Below are 18,218 nucleotides of genomic sequence, written 5' to 3'. Positions count from 1 at the left end.
TTATAAAGCACAAACAGGCAGGAATCCACCAAAAAGAGCTTGATTCTTATCTTATGACTAATATGTTGAGAATCAAAGCTTATTAGCAGATAACAAGCAAATACTGATCACACTGTTAGAACAAACACTACTAACTACAAAATTTAAACTTTGCCATAGAACGGAACCCTGATTCCCTGCAATACCTGATGAAGCCAAAGGACTAAGTGCCCTGTCAGAAGGGATGAACCACTCCTGAAGATTTACATTACAGGTAAGCATAAACCAGGACTAACTGCATAACAGAATCAGTCCCTGATTCTTGGAAGAAGAAAAGCAAAACAAACCCAAACTTTATAAAACAAAGTTTTTTCTGTAGCAGTCCATGAATGCTCCTTGGTGGGTTTCAACCAGGAAGCCACCCAAGTGATTGCTGAGGTTTGTCATCTTTACCCACAGTGTAGCTTAGTTTTCTGGATACCCTATAGAAAAGAATTGTTAAGATTATAAAGTAAATTACACAAAAATACTATGCCTGCCAAAACTTTGATGAACAGAATGAAATTGAAACAAATCATCAAAGCAAGATATCTGAACATCTTGACTGTAAACAGCAGCAGGACTCCTTGTCCACATTCCTATGTGCTCTCAGCTAGAGAGAAAACTTTTCATCCTATGTCATTTTAATGTCTCCATAATGCTACTATCTTAACCTAAATTATATAAGTATCTCTTAAACTTCCAGATGTAAGCTTGAAATGTATTCACCAATAGCTATAAAGGAAAGATACAAGTAAGAATGTAATTATTTCCTTGCAGATTACTTAAGAAATGGCATATTTTGAACCATTTTGGTTTACATCTGACAATTCAGGATAGCACTATAGCTGTACAACAGCAGTCATGCAGAGCTCAAGAAAAGTTTTGGTTATGAACATTTCTTTTTCAGAAATGCGTCTTTCATAATTACCTTCTCCATAAAGGCTATCATATTTGAGACAGGAAGACAATACTAGTTTCTTTCCACCACCATTCATTACAAATGCAGCATTTTGCCACGTGGCTTAAGCATAACAATTCTGAGGGCTCTGTAGCCATTAAACAAGAGCTTCGCTCCTTGGAACCGTATACAAGAACGACACACTACAGGCCCAAGGAAGCTTGTCAGCTGACAGTCCATCTGATTTATATCTAAAATAATAAATGCATCTACAAGGAACATAAAGAAGGACTAGAGTAGCTATTGAGTCAAGCCATCTTACTAACTTAAGTTCACTGGCCAGCCATGCTGAAGTCTGGCTACTTTTGTCCAGACACTTGCTTCCCAGTGTTTGAGTCTGCAGGTTTGATTGGCTTGGACTTTCCCAAGCATCGATTCTGATTTTCATTCTAGAAGTATACATGTAGGCAACAGCTTCTACACCTTTAATATAGATGTAAGGCCCCAAAAATTTCTTTTGGATTTTCTTTTTGAGGAAGAACTTACCTTTCGCGACAGTACTGTGCATTTCTGGGACTGCTGTAATTCTTCACTGCACTAGGCCAACCAGAGATGGTACCTGCAATCCCAGATTCTGGTGGTAGAAAACAGCAGTATGAAAAGGGTAAGAACAATGCTGAGTAGCATGGACACTACTGTATGTTGTTAAAATATTAGCCTGTTAAGACATGGGTAATACTTCACTGGCATACTTCAATGAGCAAGTTTCCTTACAAAAATATTCTAATGCAAAAGGTTCTGGCAAAACTTAATTTCAAATACATTTTACACATTGTATTTAAATATAAGCTATATTTCTTCAAAAATGCTTATGCCATTAGAAAAACATAGAAGGAACTGCTGATACCAGAAAAAACATAATACATAAAGTATTAGTTAAAATTTGAGGAAGGTAAAATAAACAGATGTCCACCTCAAATAAACAAATTCTTCACAATTAACCAGCAATGAAAATGCAACAAGGCAAGAAATATGCAAAGAAATACAATTCTTCTGCCATTTTCTTCCTGTATACCAGTTGACAATACTTCAAGGAACCTTCTTCAGTATTTTCCTTTACATGTTAGTTGTTATCTTGATGACAAGGTTCATAAAAATAAAACAAACATTTTACTTAGTAGGAAAAAAAGTTCATGTTATGTTACAGACATGCTGTAAACCAAAATCAGATTTTAAAAAGAAAATTAGAAGATTACCTTAAAGATTCAAATATGTTAGTTTTGGTGGTGTTTTTTAAAAATTCTAAAATTCTACTGTCCTGAATTGGCAAAAGTCTTTTTATCCAGGCTAACAATCTAATTCTCCTAAGCAAGTGACAGTAGCATGCAACAACTCAATTGCAAGTTTTTGTAAAGCTGAAGAATCCAAACAAAAGCATGTGGTTATTTAAGTGTAGGATTAATAAACTATGCACTTCCTGCTGAACATGTAGATATGTAAAGTAAAAGCAACAGCAAATTTTAAATAAAATAGAAAAAAGGAAGGGAAAAAAACAATGGGTATAAGCAACACTTTAGCAGGAGAAGTCCTAGTTAACCTAAAGAAAAGCTTCTTAAATTGATGTTTACATGTGATTCAGAAAACCCTTTTCTGTATAGATTCTTTAAAGGAACACTTGAACATACCCAGCTATTACTGAGGAAGAAGAGCTGTCACCTAGACAGCTGTCTATTGAGATTTGTAGATCTACCCTTGGAGAAGTGCTTGTGATTGCTAAAGTAGTAATTCATAAAGTCTCTGAAACTAACCTTGCAAGGAAGTACCAGGAACACCAAGAAAAGTTGTATCTGATGCAGCATGAAATCCAGAGCCCTGAGAATAAAGCATTAACAGATTACATCGATGGAAAAACTCATGTATTATGTCACAGCTTGCCTCAGAAGAAATGACTGGGAACCTGGAAATAAGGGCTGGATTTAATATTTAAATCAACAAGTCTAATGATTCCAGTGGAACCTGGTAACGTTTACTTTGTTCGCCTCAATTCGTTCACCTACAATGTCTTATCATTTCAGAAGGACAACACCTTAATGAACAGGCTCACTGTCTGAGATTATTTTAACCAGTGACACAGTCTATTGAAACAATCTACTGTTGAGCATTTTATAACCACTTTCAAGGTTATTAAATATAGCGAACTTCCTCACATGATCCAGGAGACCTGATACGACTTATATTTTAGCAAATTAAAATCCCCCAAGCCCCAAAGTTGTAAAACAACTCTACTGACCAAATAGCACAAGAAGTAAGCTGCCACTTGTTTAAAAAGCTTCCAGCTCTAATCTATTTTTAAGCCCTTTTCGAAATATCAAAGATTGCACAATATTATTGTTTTACAAGGTCCTTTAGTACCTGACTCTGGCAGTTGTGACTGTCAGAAATGCTGGTGTTACTGACATTGTATGGGTTCAAAAACCTCATGCCATCGGTCTGAAGTTCAGCATTTCTTCTGCGAGCAATCTGTTCACATTTTGCTGAAGAAAGGTAACGTTCCGGTATATCTCTCACTCGCTTTACTGGTGAACAAAGAGGATCATTTTGGAAATTTCCCAGTCTTTTAACTCTGGGAGATGCAGATAAAGTTCGAACAGGTGAGTTAACAAGAGCATTTACAGTTTCAGACATCTGTATTCCTTCATACTTCTTTAAATTTGAAGCTCTCTGAAACCCAGGAAGTTTTGGAACACCCCCACTACACAATTGCTCATAGATCCTGTCAAATTCTCTATCACACAGTGTATGGGACCTCACAGAATTACTTAAATTACTCTTCACTAATCTTCCTTTATCTTCAAGGTTCTGTGAATTTGCAAGAGATCTTGTCAATGTCAAAGGCTTTTGTATTTCTTTGGGACACAGTTTGTAGTAGAGCTTTTCAAATGCATCTTTGTATTTCTGGGGCATCTTTGAAGGACTCTGCTTTGTAGACAACGAGGAAAATAAGTGCTTGTACTCGAAAGAAATTTGTCTTCCAGAGGTTATTTTTTCAGGATTTATGAGCAAAGTATTTGATGCTCTTGCAAGAGAACAGTTTGTGACAGGTGTAAAAGCATGACTACTGCCATAGGAACTGCAAGTAGATGAACACAACTCTGAGGTATCACCACAAGAAAAGTAACTTTTTCGAGTTTTACTCTCTTTTACCGGATAAAGTCCTGTTGACCCTGAACTGGCAGCAGACATCATAAAACAGTATTCTGAAGGACACTGGTAAGCAAATTTTTCACTTTCTTTGCATTTTGGATTAAGTGAGACAGTAGTCTGTAACTCATCTTCAACTAGAAACGTCTCTCCCATTGTAGTTATAACATCAGGAAAAACAGTCTGTTTGGAGACTTTTGGGCCTTTTCTAGGTACTAAACTTGAGTCAGAACAGTCCATTTTGATTTCATTTGTATCAAGGTAAGAATAAGGTAACACACCAGACAAATTATTAATGGAACTCTTGTCATCACAAAGTTCTCTATTCTCGTTTCTGAAAGTTTGATTCTGGATGTCTTCATGTCTACTGCTGCATATGCTAGGTTGTGCTCGCTTCAGTTTAGGGGGTCTGAACCCTCTTATTTTGACTAAAGTGACATTGAGCTTTGGTCTTCCAGAAGGGTGTCTTCTGTGCCTTAATTGTCCAAACATGTATTTTGACTCTTTTCTTCGAGTCTGCTTTTTCATGAGCCGTGTAAGTGACTCTAACATCCCTGGATACAAGTCTGCAAGAGTTACATTGCTCCAGGAGCATTCCTCATCTGCAGACTGGTATTCTTCCAAGATACTATCACACCAAGTTTTATACAGTTCTGGGGAAGTCTGATGCCTGGGTATGGTTATTGTATTTGTTGATATGGAAACATCAGAAAATCGTAACTGTGGAGGTCTGGATGAAGAACATTCATTTGACAATTCTACTTTCCTTCTGCAAACAGCAGCTTGGTTGCCTGTTAAAAAAACCCAACCAAATTAATGACAAAACAAAACAAGAAGAAGAAAAAAAGCCCCAAATCTATTAGGGCACTTCCACTAATGTATATGACTTAGAAACAAGTCTTACCGTAATAGCATATTTCATTAAGCTTTTTTTGCTAGGCTAAAAGGATTATTAACATACAATCTATTAGGATAAAAAAATAAATATTGATTTCACAGACTATAGAAGACAGAAGAGAGATGTGTTGGAGCCCCTCTCCCCATCTTAAAATAGCTTTATATATATATATCTATATCTATCTATCTATATATATATCTAAAATGTTTTCATTGTAGAGGAAGACTGCTTTGCTCTTCGTGATTTCTGATCAGAAGGAATAGCCTTATCTAACAGGTTTTGTTACTCTATTTTTATATTACTTTAAAGCATTGTAGTTGGCTAGTACCAGCACAGCTTTGCTTGCCATAAAGCATGATTAACATAATGCTTTTTGTAGTTGTTAGGCTTGAAGTATTTACACCAAAATTCTATTTTAGGTTTGCATCAAGTCTGGAGAACTTCTGAACTTCTGGAGAACTTCTCAAAAAAGAAAGTTTACTAGTAAAGTACCACTTTGAGTACCAGTTACCAGCCAACCCAAAGCCATTCATGACATTCCAGAAACAAAAAACTACGCTTTCATTTAATGGAGCGTAACCCTTCTGAATTTTGTAACTATGCATTTCTTTTTCCTGGGGCTATTTAAGAAAAGCTGCTTTTCTGTATACAAGTTATTTATTTTCTATTTTTTCAAGCACATTTTGCCATAAGCAAAATCACATCTGTCTTCTCTTCAAGAATCCAGTCCGTATAACTTTTCTGTTGGATAAACAGTGCCTCTCGTATTTTCAATAAATTAAATATTTCTAATAAATTTTAATAGAAACATGTTTTTTAACTAAAATATTTGACCAACCTCCAAAAGAATTAACTGTACCAATTAGTTCTTGCACTGGTGAAGCTAAATGCAGACCTTTTGATGAACCTTGACATTCTCTCTGAAAAACAAACAGAAGACACAATCTAATATCCTCAATTTTTTGCACATTAGAAGTAACAACAAAACCTTATTTGTGACTTCTCCTACTCTCCTTACTATAATAGATCCTGTATAGTTATGGTCTTAAGGGCCTTCATAAGTTTCAGACAAGGAAGAAAATGTCTAGTCAGACTTCAGTAACAATTTTTAAGAGTTACCAGTTTAATCTTGGAAAGGCTATTTATTTTTGCAACTTCTACATTATGTATCATATTTTAACCCCTTTCCCAAATAGGAGAATCTACACATCGATATATATACCTGGATAATCTATACATCCCTGTCAACTTCAGTAGGAAACAGAAGCCATACCATGTAACATAGTCCTTCGTGCCCCTACTCTCCCTTATCCCCAAACCCAAAATAAAGCTAAATCTCCCTTTTTCTCTACAACCTTCAAATTTAGGCTTTTCAGAAAACTTACTGAAGTGAGGATCAACTCGCACATCAAGGTTCAAAGAACAAAGTAGAAAAAAAGAAAAAAATTTGGATATAGTCTGCACTGTTTCTTACAAATCATTGCTGTCAGAGACCTGAGATGCTGTGATATTTATGTAAGTAGCAAGCAAGAGAGGAACAATGATAGAACAGCAGAGAAGTTGTATTAGAATTCATGGTGCTGCACAGTTAGAGAGCTCTTTATTCTAATTAGCTAATAACTTAGAACAGGTGATGTATTTACCATAATCCATCCGGGAATTTTTCTAACATTATCTTGAACTATAACATCCACTTTCACTTTCTCTTGTATTTTCCCATCACATACATACAGATTCTTAGTGGGGGAGAAGAAAAAAAAAAAGTTAAATTCAACACACAGAAGTTATTGACACTGACAAACCCAAACAATATTACTGAGATTTGTTTCAAATTACTATTATTCTGATGAGGATATTCAACCTGCATAAACTTATTTTAAATGAAGACATTTTATGCTAAAAATATCCCAAGAGGGAACCATATGTGAAGACATATTAAAAAAAGAGATAAATAGCTAGTTTCTTGATGCAGCAAAAAGCACACACTGCCTCAGAAGACCTACTGATACATACAAAACCAAAAAACCCCAAACAACAAAGAAAAAAGAAAAGAGTCCTAGTGTTAGGTTACAAATCACTGGTAATTACAGCTGCAAATCTTTAAATATATTATTAATATTGCCTAAGTTCATATACAAATTAAGGCCTACTCTGTAATTCACCTCTATGTAAAATCTAAAAGCATTTGGTGATAAACGGCAAATGTTTTTCATTAGCAAAACTCTTGCTTTCTGAAGTGGTTTGTATTAGTTGTCAGAGACATGACAATGCCTAGCACTATGCTGAACAAGCAAGGACAGTAAATTCAATTTTAGTAATTGGTATTTGAGCAAGCAGAACACAGGATTAGTATGGCTGAACACACAAAATGTGTGTTGTACTTTTCCACATCAGTGTAACTAACTCTGGGTAGCCCATAGTCTAGTTTGGGAAACAACAGCAGGATATTCCAGTCTGCTTTTGTTATGGTAGCCATTATCTCAGATTTATTTATTTATTTTAAAAAAAAACCCAAAACACCACATTACCTGTTTATGTTAGGCTCTCTGGTGAATGATCATATTTTTATAAGTTTTTTCATTTTGTGATTCATCTGGTTATTCTTTTTCCATACCTATTGTAGCCTTTCTCAGAGTTGCCTGTTCTATGTAATATATTGTATAGCTTTCTCTGGTATACTAATAATACCAAGACATGATATTACTTCATATTGGTCTTCATGACATTATTTATTGAACCTCTCTCTTGCTATACTTGCTGAAAATATGCATTAATATGCAGGCTACATGGAGTCTTTTGCTGACTGCATCAACACCTCAGGCATATGTAAGCTATTCAAGTAATTCAATCATTTCTATTGAACATAAAATTATTCCATTGTATTAGACATCAGAAATTTTTACCTGTAAGTGAATGTCTTGAAATTTTCTTCTTACTGAAACTATATCCGTATCACTTTCTTCACCTACAATTAGAAAATAAATACTAAATAAAACCTAGTTGAACTCAAAACCAATCCAGGAATGTTTTTAAACACATCCTGTATGACTCATTTGCTAACAGGTTTCATTTTAGAAAACTCTTTTCTACACTAAAACAGTATTCTATATCCAATAGAACTGGGCACAAAACTGGCATACTGCTCCCTAAATGGTCAGAAATTACTAGACTGCTATAGAAATGAGAGGTTCTTGTATAAAGGTAACTCAAGTGTCCAAGAATGGTTGACTCCATCGTGTCAATTACAAATGATTAGAAATAGGTTGTATCATACAAGTTGATCTGCATACAAATTGAATATCCTTCTAGGTGTGAAACATCACAAAAGTGTAATTTTAAGTATGTTTTTAATGTATTGTCAATCATACTTCAAATCACTAGAACATTATTAGCAGAGGATCATGGCACTGCACAAAACAGAAAAAAAGTCAAGTAACTTCTCCAGGGAACCCTGAAGTGTTTTTAAGGGCCAAAAGGGAAATTTGGGAACATCTTTGTTGCTCAAGTGCAGGAGAGAGAGAGGAAAAATGAAAACTTCCACCTTTCTCTCTGAAAAATTTGACCAATAATACAGGAAGTTATTTCACTGGAAATGCACTCAATGCAATGTTATCTAAAAGATATATCATTACCTAAAAGAGATATCTTACATAAGAGTTGAACATACTAATAGGGAGGTTACTGTAAATATTAAATTTTGACTTTGACACAATCTTCTAAACTTAAATACACTTAGATAAATATACAATGCAGATTGAACCTTCCCCTTTCTCTCCAAATTAATTATCCTGTGATACTACCCTAATAGATACAAGGAATTGTTCAGATATCACTATACTTTGCCATGCTACTTCCTGTGAAACCAAAGAAGGTAGACCTTATAATTTTCCCGATTAACGGAAGACCAATACTTTCATGTACAGGTGAGAGCTGTTTGGTTTATTTGTACCTGCTGTTGATAGGCTTCACATACTTTCAGAACAAAAGTACTGTATAAAACCTGGAAGAAACACTGCCTTCATTAAGAAGTGTCTCTATATGAATACTAAAGATGGAAAAAACCTGCTAAAACTAAAATTTCAGCTAAAGCAGCTAGAAATACTCTTTTTTCTTAAGAGTTAGCATGTCCTATTGCTAACCTTCTGTATATTAAAAAACCCCAAACACACACACAAAAAAACAAACCAAACCCCACAAACCCCCAAACCAGAACACCTAAGTGAATTCAATTTTTAAGTGAGGAATCCAACCCAACATCACTAGGAAACTTCTACATTTGGAGATAGCTGGAGCTCACCAAGGCTGCTATAAATCCTCTCCAGTCTCTTCGTAGAACATTTACAAGAGAAGGAGGAGGAGTGGATAATCATATCACACACTGCTATGAAGCTACCGGAGTCTGAACTGCATCACTCATTTATCCCATGAGTGCAAAAGATAAAGGACACTTAAAGAAGCTAAGCTACAGATGCCTCTGAAATTCGTTTCCTATATTTCACTACACAGGTTGAGAAAACACAAGGTTACATTTTCTAACTTTGCAGAAATTATTTTATCATTCAAATAGATATTTGAAATTACACTCTGAAATGACAGGACAAATTTCAGATTGCTATTTTCTGTTTTCCCTCAAGAAGGAAGTAATCATCTGCCTTGGTGACAGTTATGCGTGTGAAGCACCTAATATACACCAGAGTATTTAAACACCAGCTAACCATATTTTGCTGCAGCTGCTTTGTTCATCATTACATGCTGGTAACCACCTAGCCATAGTTTAATTTATGCAAAATAGCAAGTTTTTATATGCACAATAATAAAACGATCTTGAGTAATACAAGTATCAAAAAGAAAAAAAATATCAAAAAAGTAAATTAAAAAACCCACCTGTATCAGATGTATTCACACAAGAAGTCTCAGGAGATTCCTTAAACAAACATGAAAGGAATTTTAAGACCTGGTAGCATAAGCTATATTAACTAGTCTGTATTCAGCGCTGGTGAGGCCCCACCTTGAATACTGTGCTCAGTTCTAGGCCACTCACTACAAGAAAAACATTGAGGTGCTGGAGAGAGTGTAGAGGAGGGTGATGAAGCTGGTGAGGGGTCTGGAACACAAGTCTGATGAGGAGCAGCTGAAGGAACTGGGGCTGTTTAGCCTGGAGAAAAGGAGGCTAAGGGGAGACCTTATCACTCTCTACAACCCTGAAAGGAGGCTGTTGCATGGAGTGTGTTGGTCTCTTCTTCCAGGTAACAAGTGATAGGACAAGAGAAAATGGCCTCAAGTTGTCCCAGGAGAAGTTTAGGTTGGATATTAGGAAAAAATTCTTCACAGGAAGGGTTGTCAGGCTGCCCAGGGAAGTGGTGGAGTCACCATTCCCGGAAGCATTCAAAAGATGTGTAGATGAAGTTCTTAAGGACATGGTTTAGTGACAAAGTTAGGTTAATGATTGGACTCAATGATCTTGAGGGTCTTTCCCAACCAAAATGATTCTATGATTCTGTGCACCTAGCAAGTAAAGACACATTTTTCCTAAAATAATACAACTACATGCGGGGAACTACAAAACAATTGTTTAATAAGGTATCTAAAACTTGAAGAGCTGCAGTAGAACTGCAGCAAAATACTTTAAGCCCTCATTTTTTTTCAGAAGTTCTTACTTAAGGAGAACAAAGTGATTCAATTTAGCAATGAGTAGGCCTTTAAAAATCTAACTTTATAGGTATGATATAGGATCACCTGTTCACGATTAGGAAAAAGTATTTATGTACTCAAAAGCTGAGAAAATAAAGAGACTTTGTAACGGTAGACGCAATGTGGTGCCCATACCTGATGTCCTGTTGAATGTCCATCCTCAAAATCACTGTTATGTTGCTTTGACATTTCTTAGCATGCACAGGAGGAAAAAAATAATTCTATTTCAATTTGATAAGTCACAGACCAATATTATACCCAAACTCATTAATTCGTCATTTGTATATACTCTTACTTGGAAAAATATTTAACATTGACATTTTGCAAATTGAGAACTTACATAGCACTGATACAAAGAACAGATAAGTGACAGAACAACGTTCTAGTCAAATACAGCAGACTAATTCTGATCAGAGATACACATCTACCATATTGTTTTCTTCTTGACCCATGAAGCACTACAGAAAATAAAATCTACCCTTTTATCAGTTGGTATCACTTGTAGAAAAGGAAGACAACTGAAGACTTTTTCTGCATTTTTCTTGACGTGTTGAAAAGGATATGAAAAAGATGTATTACTCCTGAAGCCTGAGGATGGAGCCTCAAACCTCTGTTGCATCTTTTTAATGATTTTTGGCAAGGGGACATTCCAAAAGTGCTGTGCTTGTCTTCCTGCACAGATAGACCCACTCACAATCTTTTTGGGTTATTCCTCCTTCATTTATCTCAGAAGGAGTAGAAGAAATATGAAGACTGTAAAAGCTGCCTATTTGAGCAGAGATCTCTATTTTTTACATTTGCTACTGCAACTCAAATGGATTTAAATAAAACCGAAAAGAGATCCACAGAGAAGCAGCTATCTTCAAATAAATGTGACTTCCACACAAGTTTATTTCATAATGAACCTCTAAGACAAATACTGTTGCTATTAAAATTAATCCGACTGAAAACTGTTTCGATATTGCAGAAGAAAGTTACATTTCTAACCACTGCCTTGTTAGATATAAAAATATATCTATAGCAAGCCACAACCTCTCAAGTCTGTATAGAGTGCATATGATTATAAGGTGTGTATAAAAAAAAAAAAAATTGCTTAAAGCTATTGCTAATGCTGCATAAATTACAGAAACTTAATCTTTCCCAAAAGAGAAGATCTGTATCCCCAAACATATGACTCTGCTGGTACTAAAGCTGTAGCAGGACTTCTCATGATTGAATGCATGTGACTTAAAAATAGTACATGTGCTTAAGCAGGTATGTTTACCCTACTCAAGACTGTCACTAAACAAAGGGTTCACTAATAAGTATTCAGATCTCATAAAGATATTCTAAATGTTCACACTTAATGGCATAAAACTTTAGGTACCCTAACTGAAAACACATATCAGGCCCACTTAAGAATATAGAAGAACAGGTAAAATGTACACAGTAGCTTTAATAATCCATAGCCAGAGCCTTTTTTTTTTAAAGGGTTACACCAACCATAATCAGCCAGTTCATGTGCTTACTCCATTTACTTTTGCATTTCAAATAAAAAAAAGTCAACACAATGTATGATTTTCTTAAATTGAAGAAAACCTATGAGAATCCATCTTTTATAGCATATATAAATATACAAGTATAAATACTAATCTGTAAAAGTAGGTTTTTCCTCATAACAAAAGCTGTTAACACCTTCAATATTCAGTTAAATATATTTTCCCTAGCATAACTTAAAACATAACTAAATAACAAAGACTTTGCTCAAATTATATTCAAAGTTGGGAAAAAATAAGTAAGACATCGGGTTTTTTTGCTTTTCTACCTTATCTGTAACGCAGTACATTTAAAATTAATTAGATCAAGTCTTCATGGCATTAAATAAACTCCAAGTAAATTCCTTAAATAAGAACTCCTAAGGTATTCAGACCTTAGGTCAACACACAAAGATTAACAAAAACTTACTTCTGAAAGACTTCCAACACTGTATCTTTTAAAAAAACTAACTGCTGGATGCTTACTTTCTGAGTTTTACCATAGATTGTAACCAGTCATTTTCTGTAGTTTTCAGACTCCTCGGCATATATTTTCTAAAAACTGGAGGCAAAGGTCTGGACCATCTGAATCTTTTTATATCGGACCCTCCCCAGCTCAATATTTTAATTATAGGCTGATTCAAAGTATACCTGAAGCCTGTATGGAAAGCCTTTTTGGTAGGATTACAGAGGGACAGAGACACTAGATTGTGTTTTGTCCTCAGATGTTCAGCTAAGAGCTTCTTAGATAAATGTCATGAAATAAGCAACACCAAAAAAAGAGACTGCAAAGCCTTAAGAAAATAAAGCCCAACACATCTGTGCTGTACTACACATCAGCTTTTCCCCCCAGTCATTTATTCCAGTAAAAACTTGTATTTTATTGGAACATACAGGACCTTTTCAGAACAATGAGAAAATCTTCATATGTCATACATCTCCCTAAGTAGTATCAGAATTACACTTAGGTATGCAGTCTTGATTTGACTTTAATTGTGATACTTGATCTCTAATGAACCTTTTCCTGCAGGCAGCCTGATTCATTCAGAATACAGAATAATCTGCTAAATTTTTGATAGTTCATCATGCAACTTCATGAGATTCTTTCAACAATCATTTTCTAATATGCCCACTTATCTAGTTATTTCAAAAAGTTAGCAACTTCCAAACCTCTCCACTTGAACATCCATGTAAGTTAGGGCTGGAATTTTTAGATTCAATGAACATCTGCTGAAACTGACACATACAACAAAGAGCTATCTGTTTAATTGATCAGATGAGATTATTTTAAACAACTTGTGATGACAGCAATATTAATTATAATGTATTTACTCAAACCTTTAATTATGAACATTATTGGTTTTGTGTGGTTCCCTCCACAAAAAACAGTGAGTATCCTAGAGAGTTTGGCATAAAATCAGGATGTCTTCTATTAAGTCAAGACTCTTTGGATAAGATAATCTATGGCACTTATTTTCTTAAACACTTTACCTGCATTCCTTTCACTTCCTCTGTTACACTGCAATTAAAACAGGAAAAGAAGAAACATCAGAAGAATATTAGAATAATAATTAATGGATGCCTTTGTTTACTTTGGTACATCTCATAACTAGGCACTTCCTAAATAATACAGTTTCCATGGGGTTTTCCATGGCCTGATGAGAAAAGCCACAAATACAATACATGTTAAAAGTTACCTGATCACTTACTTCTTGTCATACTATTGCTGTTAAAATCGCTACAAGAATGTAAGCTTTAGCTACCTTGGCCCAGGCTAAGATAGATAATTCCTCTTACAGTCCTTAATGTATTTAGTCTGTAAAGTTGTGCAGCAATGATTAGTAGATGATGCACAAGGTATTACCCAGGAATGTAAAAGGAAAGGGAAATACAGCCCCTTTGCTCTCTCCATTGAATACTTTCCTGTTTCCCAAGACTGAATTTTACCCCTTGTCCCCTCACTCTGTGGGGTTCAAAACAGCTTCTGTGTTAACTACCAAGGCACACCACATAACTTAGCTTTTTAGGCAGATATTAGGAATGTAGCAACAGCGTGACTTTTTGCAGTTATGGCAGAAACACTGAGATTTAGAATAAATTCATTGTTGAGTTCTTACGAGTGAGTTCAGGAAATAGAAAAAGAAGTAACTGCTTGTTTAATGTAAGTACTCAGAATAAAAAAATGCAGATCACACAATAGTAATGGCTTTAGCCTGACAAAGACAGCAAGTGCTGAGACTGCAAAAATACTTTAATTACTTTAGTATTATTTTGCAGGAAAAAAAAAATAATCTAATGATGAAACCAGTAAGCCCTCTGGAATTGCAGAGCTGATTACCTGAACCAAGAGAAATTGATTCAATGCTTGTTAACTTCAATGACAATATTCTGATGAGATCCAAAAGTACACATCCCCATCAGCCAGCATTTAGAAAAAAAATATTTATTTTTCCAGGTTTACTAGTGGTGCTTACCACTGGTAAATGGTCATCTATTTTAGTCTGTCTCATCTGAGAGTCTTAACCAATTTATCCTAAACCCCTATTTTAAGGCAGATGTTGAATTAATTGATTAATACCTCTTGCAAATATTATATGGCACAGCAAGATTTGAATTTATTCCTATATATATTATATAATAAGGAAAAAGAAACATTACTACAAACTGCATAGTAGGAGTACATTAATTGCTACCTCAAGTATTTCCTCCTGCCATTTTCTAAGGTCCTCAGTTGACACATCCTCCCATGATTTTGGTCCTAGAAATAACAAGAGATATGAGTATAAACATAGCTTTGCTTATAACATTATATATACCTATCATTACACTATCATTCTAACAAACATAAACATTTAGGAAGAACATATTACATAGTAACAACACATTATCAAATCTGAACAGCCTCTAGTACAATTGTAGAAGCAAAAACTCATAGATAAACAAGACAAGAGAAAATTGTAATTCTAAGTTAATTGAGAAGTCAGGCAAAACCAACCCAACCCAACCCAAAAAAACCCAACAACAACAACAACAAAAAATCACATGCTAAGTCTAACAACACTAAGCTAAAATCCAAGGAGCATTACAGCCATACATGCCATGAAGAGGGGAAAAAAAGCAAATTATTTTACTCTTAAAATTTTATTGAAGACATGCTGACTACATGGTATCTGACATTAGTTAAAGCCATAGTTAAGGCTTGACAGGACTGAGATCCATATTAATTCCATACTGAATAGAGGTTAGTAAACCAAAAGTATAAGCCAGCCTTTACAAATCAAAGGTTTCACCAGTTGCATGTTTTACTAAGTATAAATACACAGCACGTAAATATTGAAGCTTTATGAAGTTCTTACCATCAGGCGTACTGTAAGTGAGAGTTTCCATGGAGATAAGTAAATCATCTTCAAAAGGATGATTATACTAAATAAAAAGGACCATTAAAGATTAGAATAAATGCTTACAGTGATGTTTTAACATGCATTTTAAGTATTGTTTTTACACAATTTTGTTTTGACCAAAACATGAAATTATCCACATGCTGCTTTATTGGCTATAGTTAGAAGTTAGCAATCTCAAAACTTTAATTCTTAGAAAAAACATACATATTTTAAGCATATGTATGAGTTGTTCAATCTCAAGGCATAAGCCAGTTGCTGACAAAATGAGGCTTCAGCGAGTTTTCAAAAAACGGTTAAGTTACTTAATTACAGAGCTTCTAAACTCCCTCTGTCGTAACTGGAAGCAGCCACTTACTATAGACCTACAGGTCATGACACATGAAAATGTCATCCAGTCTAATGCTAGATGAGGAAAACATTCTAGAAACAGAGTCTTGTGGCTTTTTTTTTTTTTTTTAAAGTTGTTGGAAACCATTGCTAAGGTACTAACAGGCTAACTCCTGTTCTTACCTCTGCTGTTAGAGTGGTTCCAAGGAATGCTTATTGACATGGTAATAGGTGCTTTGTATCTAAATATGGCCTTATATATATATATATCTAAATATAGCCTTATGCCAGCACCTAGACATTAACACAAACCATTTCTCTGAACTGCAAAGCTGACATCCCTGAATAAATACATGCATCTCTGGATGGAGGTGTATGGTTCTCACATCTTTAGCAGAAAATAGCTCTAAAATAAAGAGGATTTGTGGAGGGAGTTTCACTTCTGTCTGTAATTTTTTTGAAAATACCTCATCTAATGCTAGCTAAAATGGATTAAGGGCACTACAAAGACAACTCGGACTCAAAAAAACTTGGCAATCCCTGATCTAAGTGTTACTCACGCCAAAGCTCAGCACAAACTGCAAAGCTGCGTGAGGCCCCAGGTGACAGCTGCTCTCAGCAGCCAGGAAAAACGGGAGCTTGTGACACCAGAAATAACTAATTGACAAAGAGAATTCAGTGCCAGTTACTGCAAATCAGCAAACGGAAAGAAAAATGAACGTGTCGGCACTAACAAAGCAGGACTTAGGAGGTGGTCAGGGAGAATCGGAGTGGAGAGCCCGGCCACCGCGCCAGGCGAGGCAGGCAGACAGGGCCACGGCAGCCTGCCGGAGGCGGACAGAGGGACGCACAAGGGCGGCCAGGCCGCGCCGCACACCATTTCGGCAAGAGGGACCGTAAAAGCGCACGGCGCCCCTCAGACAGACAGGGGCGAGGCCGGGCGGCAGCAGCCTGAAGGTCGCGCCGCTGACAGAGCGTCCCCGCCAAGCCCGCCTCAGGACGGCGACGGAAACAACAAGCCGTTGCCAACGGCTCCCGCCATCCAACGGCTGCGGCGGCGGCGCGCGGCCCTCACCCTCTCCAAGATGCTGTTGATGGTGGCCATGAAGCGGGCGTTGCTCCGCCGCAGGGACTCCTCCAGGGCCATGGCGCACAGGCTGGGCTCCTCCACGGCGCTGGCGGAATGGCGGCGGCGGCTCCGCACACGCACCCAGCCGTGCGCGCTTGCTCACCCCGACCGCAGCCCGGCTTCCACTGCCGTCAGACGCTCCCTCTTCCCCCCCACGTCAATTCAAATTGCGCGCCGACTCGCCCCCTCCGCCCCCACCCCACCTCTGATTGGGTCTCGCACAGGCGCCGCAGCCCATCCGAGTACTTGGCCAGGAGCGCTTCTTATTCTGATTGGCTGCTAGAGCTGCCGAGCGCCCACCCCCTCCTCACCGCCAGCTCGCCTCAAGGTCCTCCCATTGGCTACGGGGCTCGCAGCGAATCGGGGGTTGGACGCGGCGCGACGTCTCTGTTCCACTTAGCAACAGTGTCCCACCGTGAGCTCCCATTGGCCGCGGGGTCAGGCGCAGCCCGCCGAGCTCTGTGCTTGGGTTGAGGGGCGGTGGCGGCCCTGGCCTTGTGGCTGTTTCCCGTCTGCGGGCTCCTCCTGTTGGGTGGGTCCTGGAGCCGTGTCCCGCCTGCGGGCTGTAGCCGCTGCTTAGCGGTCGTGGGCCGTGTGGGGTCGGGTGCTCTGAGGAGAGCTCTACCAGTGGGAACGCTGCTGGGGTGAACGTGGCGGCCCAGGGGCCCCGCGGAGTGGCTGCTGTGAAAGTGGGTGCCGAGACCAGGAAATTCTGCTTTCCCTGCAAAGTGGTGCCCTGCCGTCGGCAAAAGGCCAGTATTTTTAAAAAAAGAGCATGAGCCACTTCATGTAAAATAGGTGGGTTTTGTTTGTTTGTTTGTTTTGATTTTGTTTTGTTTTCTGTTTGTTTGTTTTAAGCCAGGCTTAGCTGGGGCTCCCTGGGTCTGCAGGCTGTGCTGCCCCCCAGCTGGGGAGCAGTATGGACTGGGCAGTCATAGAATCACAGAATGTCCTGTGAGCCACAAGGATCATCGAGTGCAACTCCTGTCCCTGCAGATGACAACCCCACAGTTCACACCATGTGTCTGAGGGTGTTGTCCAGTCTCTTCTTGAACACTGTCAGGCTTGGGGCCGTGACACCTCCCTGGGGAGCCTGTTCCAGAGCTCCACCACCCTCTGGGGGAAGATCCTTTTCCTA

At 37.5% G+C, this 18,218-nt stretch overlaps 1 protein-coding gene across 1 annotated transcript; it reads right to left on the bottom strand.

Annotated features, from left to right (window-relative positions):
* Window positions 1-385: 385 nt before the first annotated feature.
* Window positions 386-17,056, bottom strand: HJURP (Holliday junction recognition protein; the record flags this gene model as incomplete). Its single annotated transcript, XM_080351105.1, has 11 exons — window positions 386-461; window positions 1,466-1,553; window positions 2,728-2,791; window positions 3,332-4,911; window positions 5,857-5,938; window positions 6,662-6,754; window positions 7,922-7,983; window positions 13,715-13,742; window positions 14,917-14,981; window positions 15,580-15,646; window positions 17,027-17,056. 11 exons carry the CDS (start codon window positions 17,054-17,056, stop codon window positions 386-388), a joined length of 2,235 nt encoding a protein of 744 aa, XP_080207231.1.
* Between the last annotated feature and the right edge of the window lie 1,162 nt (window positions 17,057-18,218).

The sequence above is a fragment of the Nesoenas mayeri genome, assembly GCF_963082525.1.
Source record: "Nesoenas mayeri genome assembly, chromosome: 1".
Lineage (NCBI taxonomy): Eukaryota > Metazoa > Chordata > Aves > Columbiformes > Columbidae > Nesoenas > Nesoenas mayeri.
The sequence above is the reverse complement of the archived record's forward strand: the minus strand, read 5'-3'. Positions and strand labels throughout refer to the sequence as shown.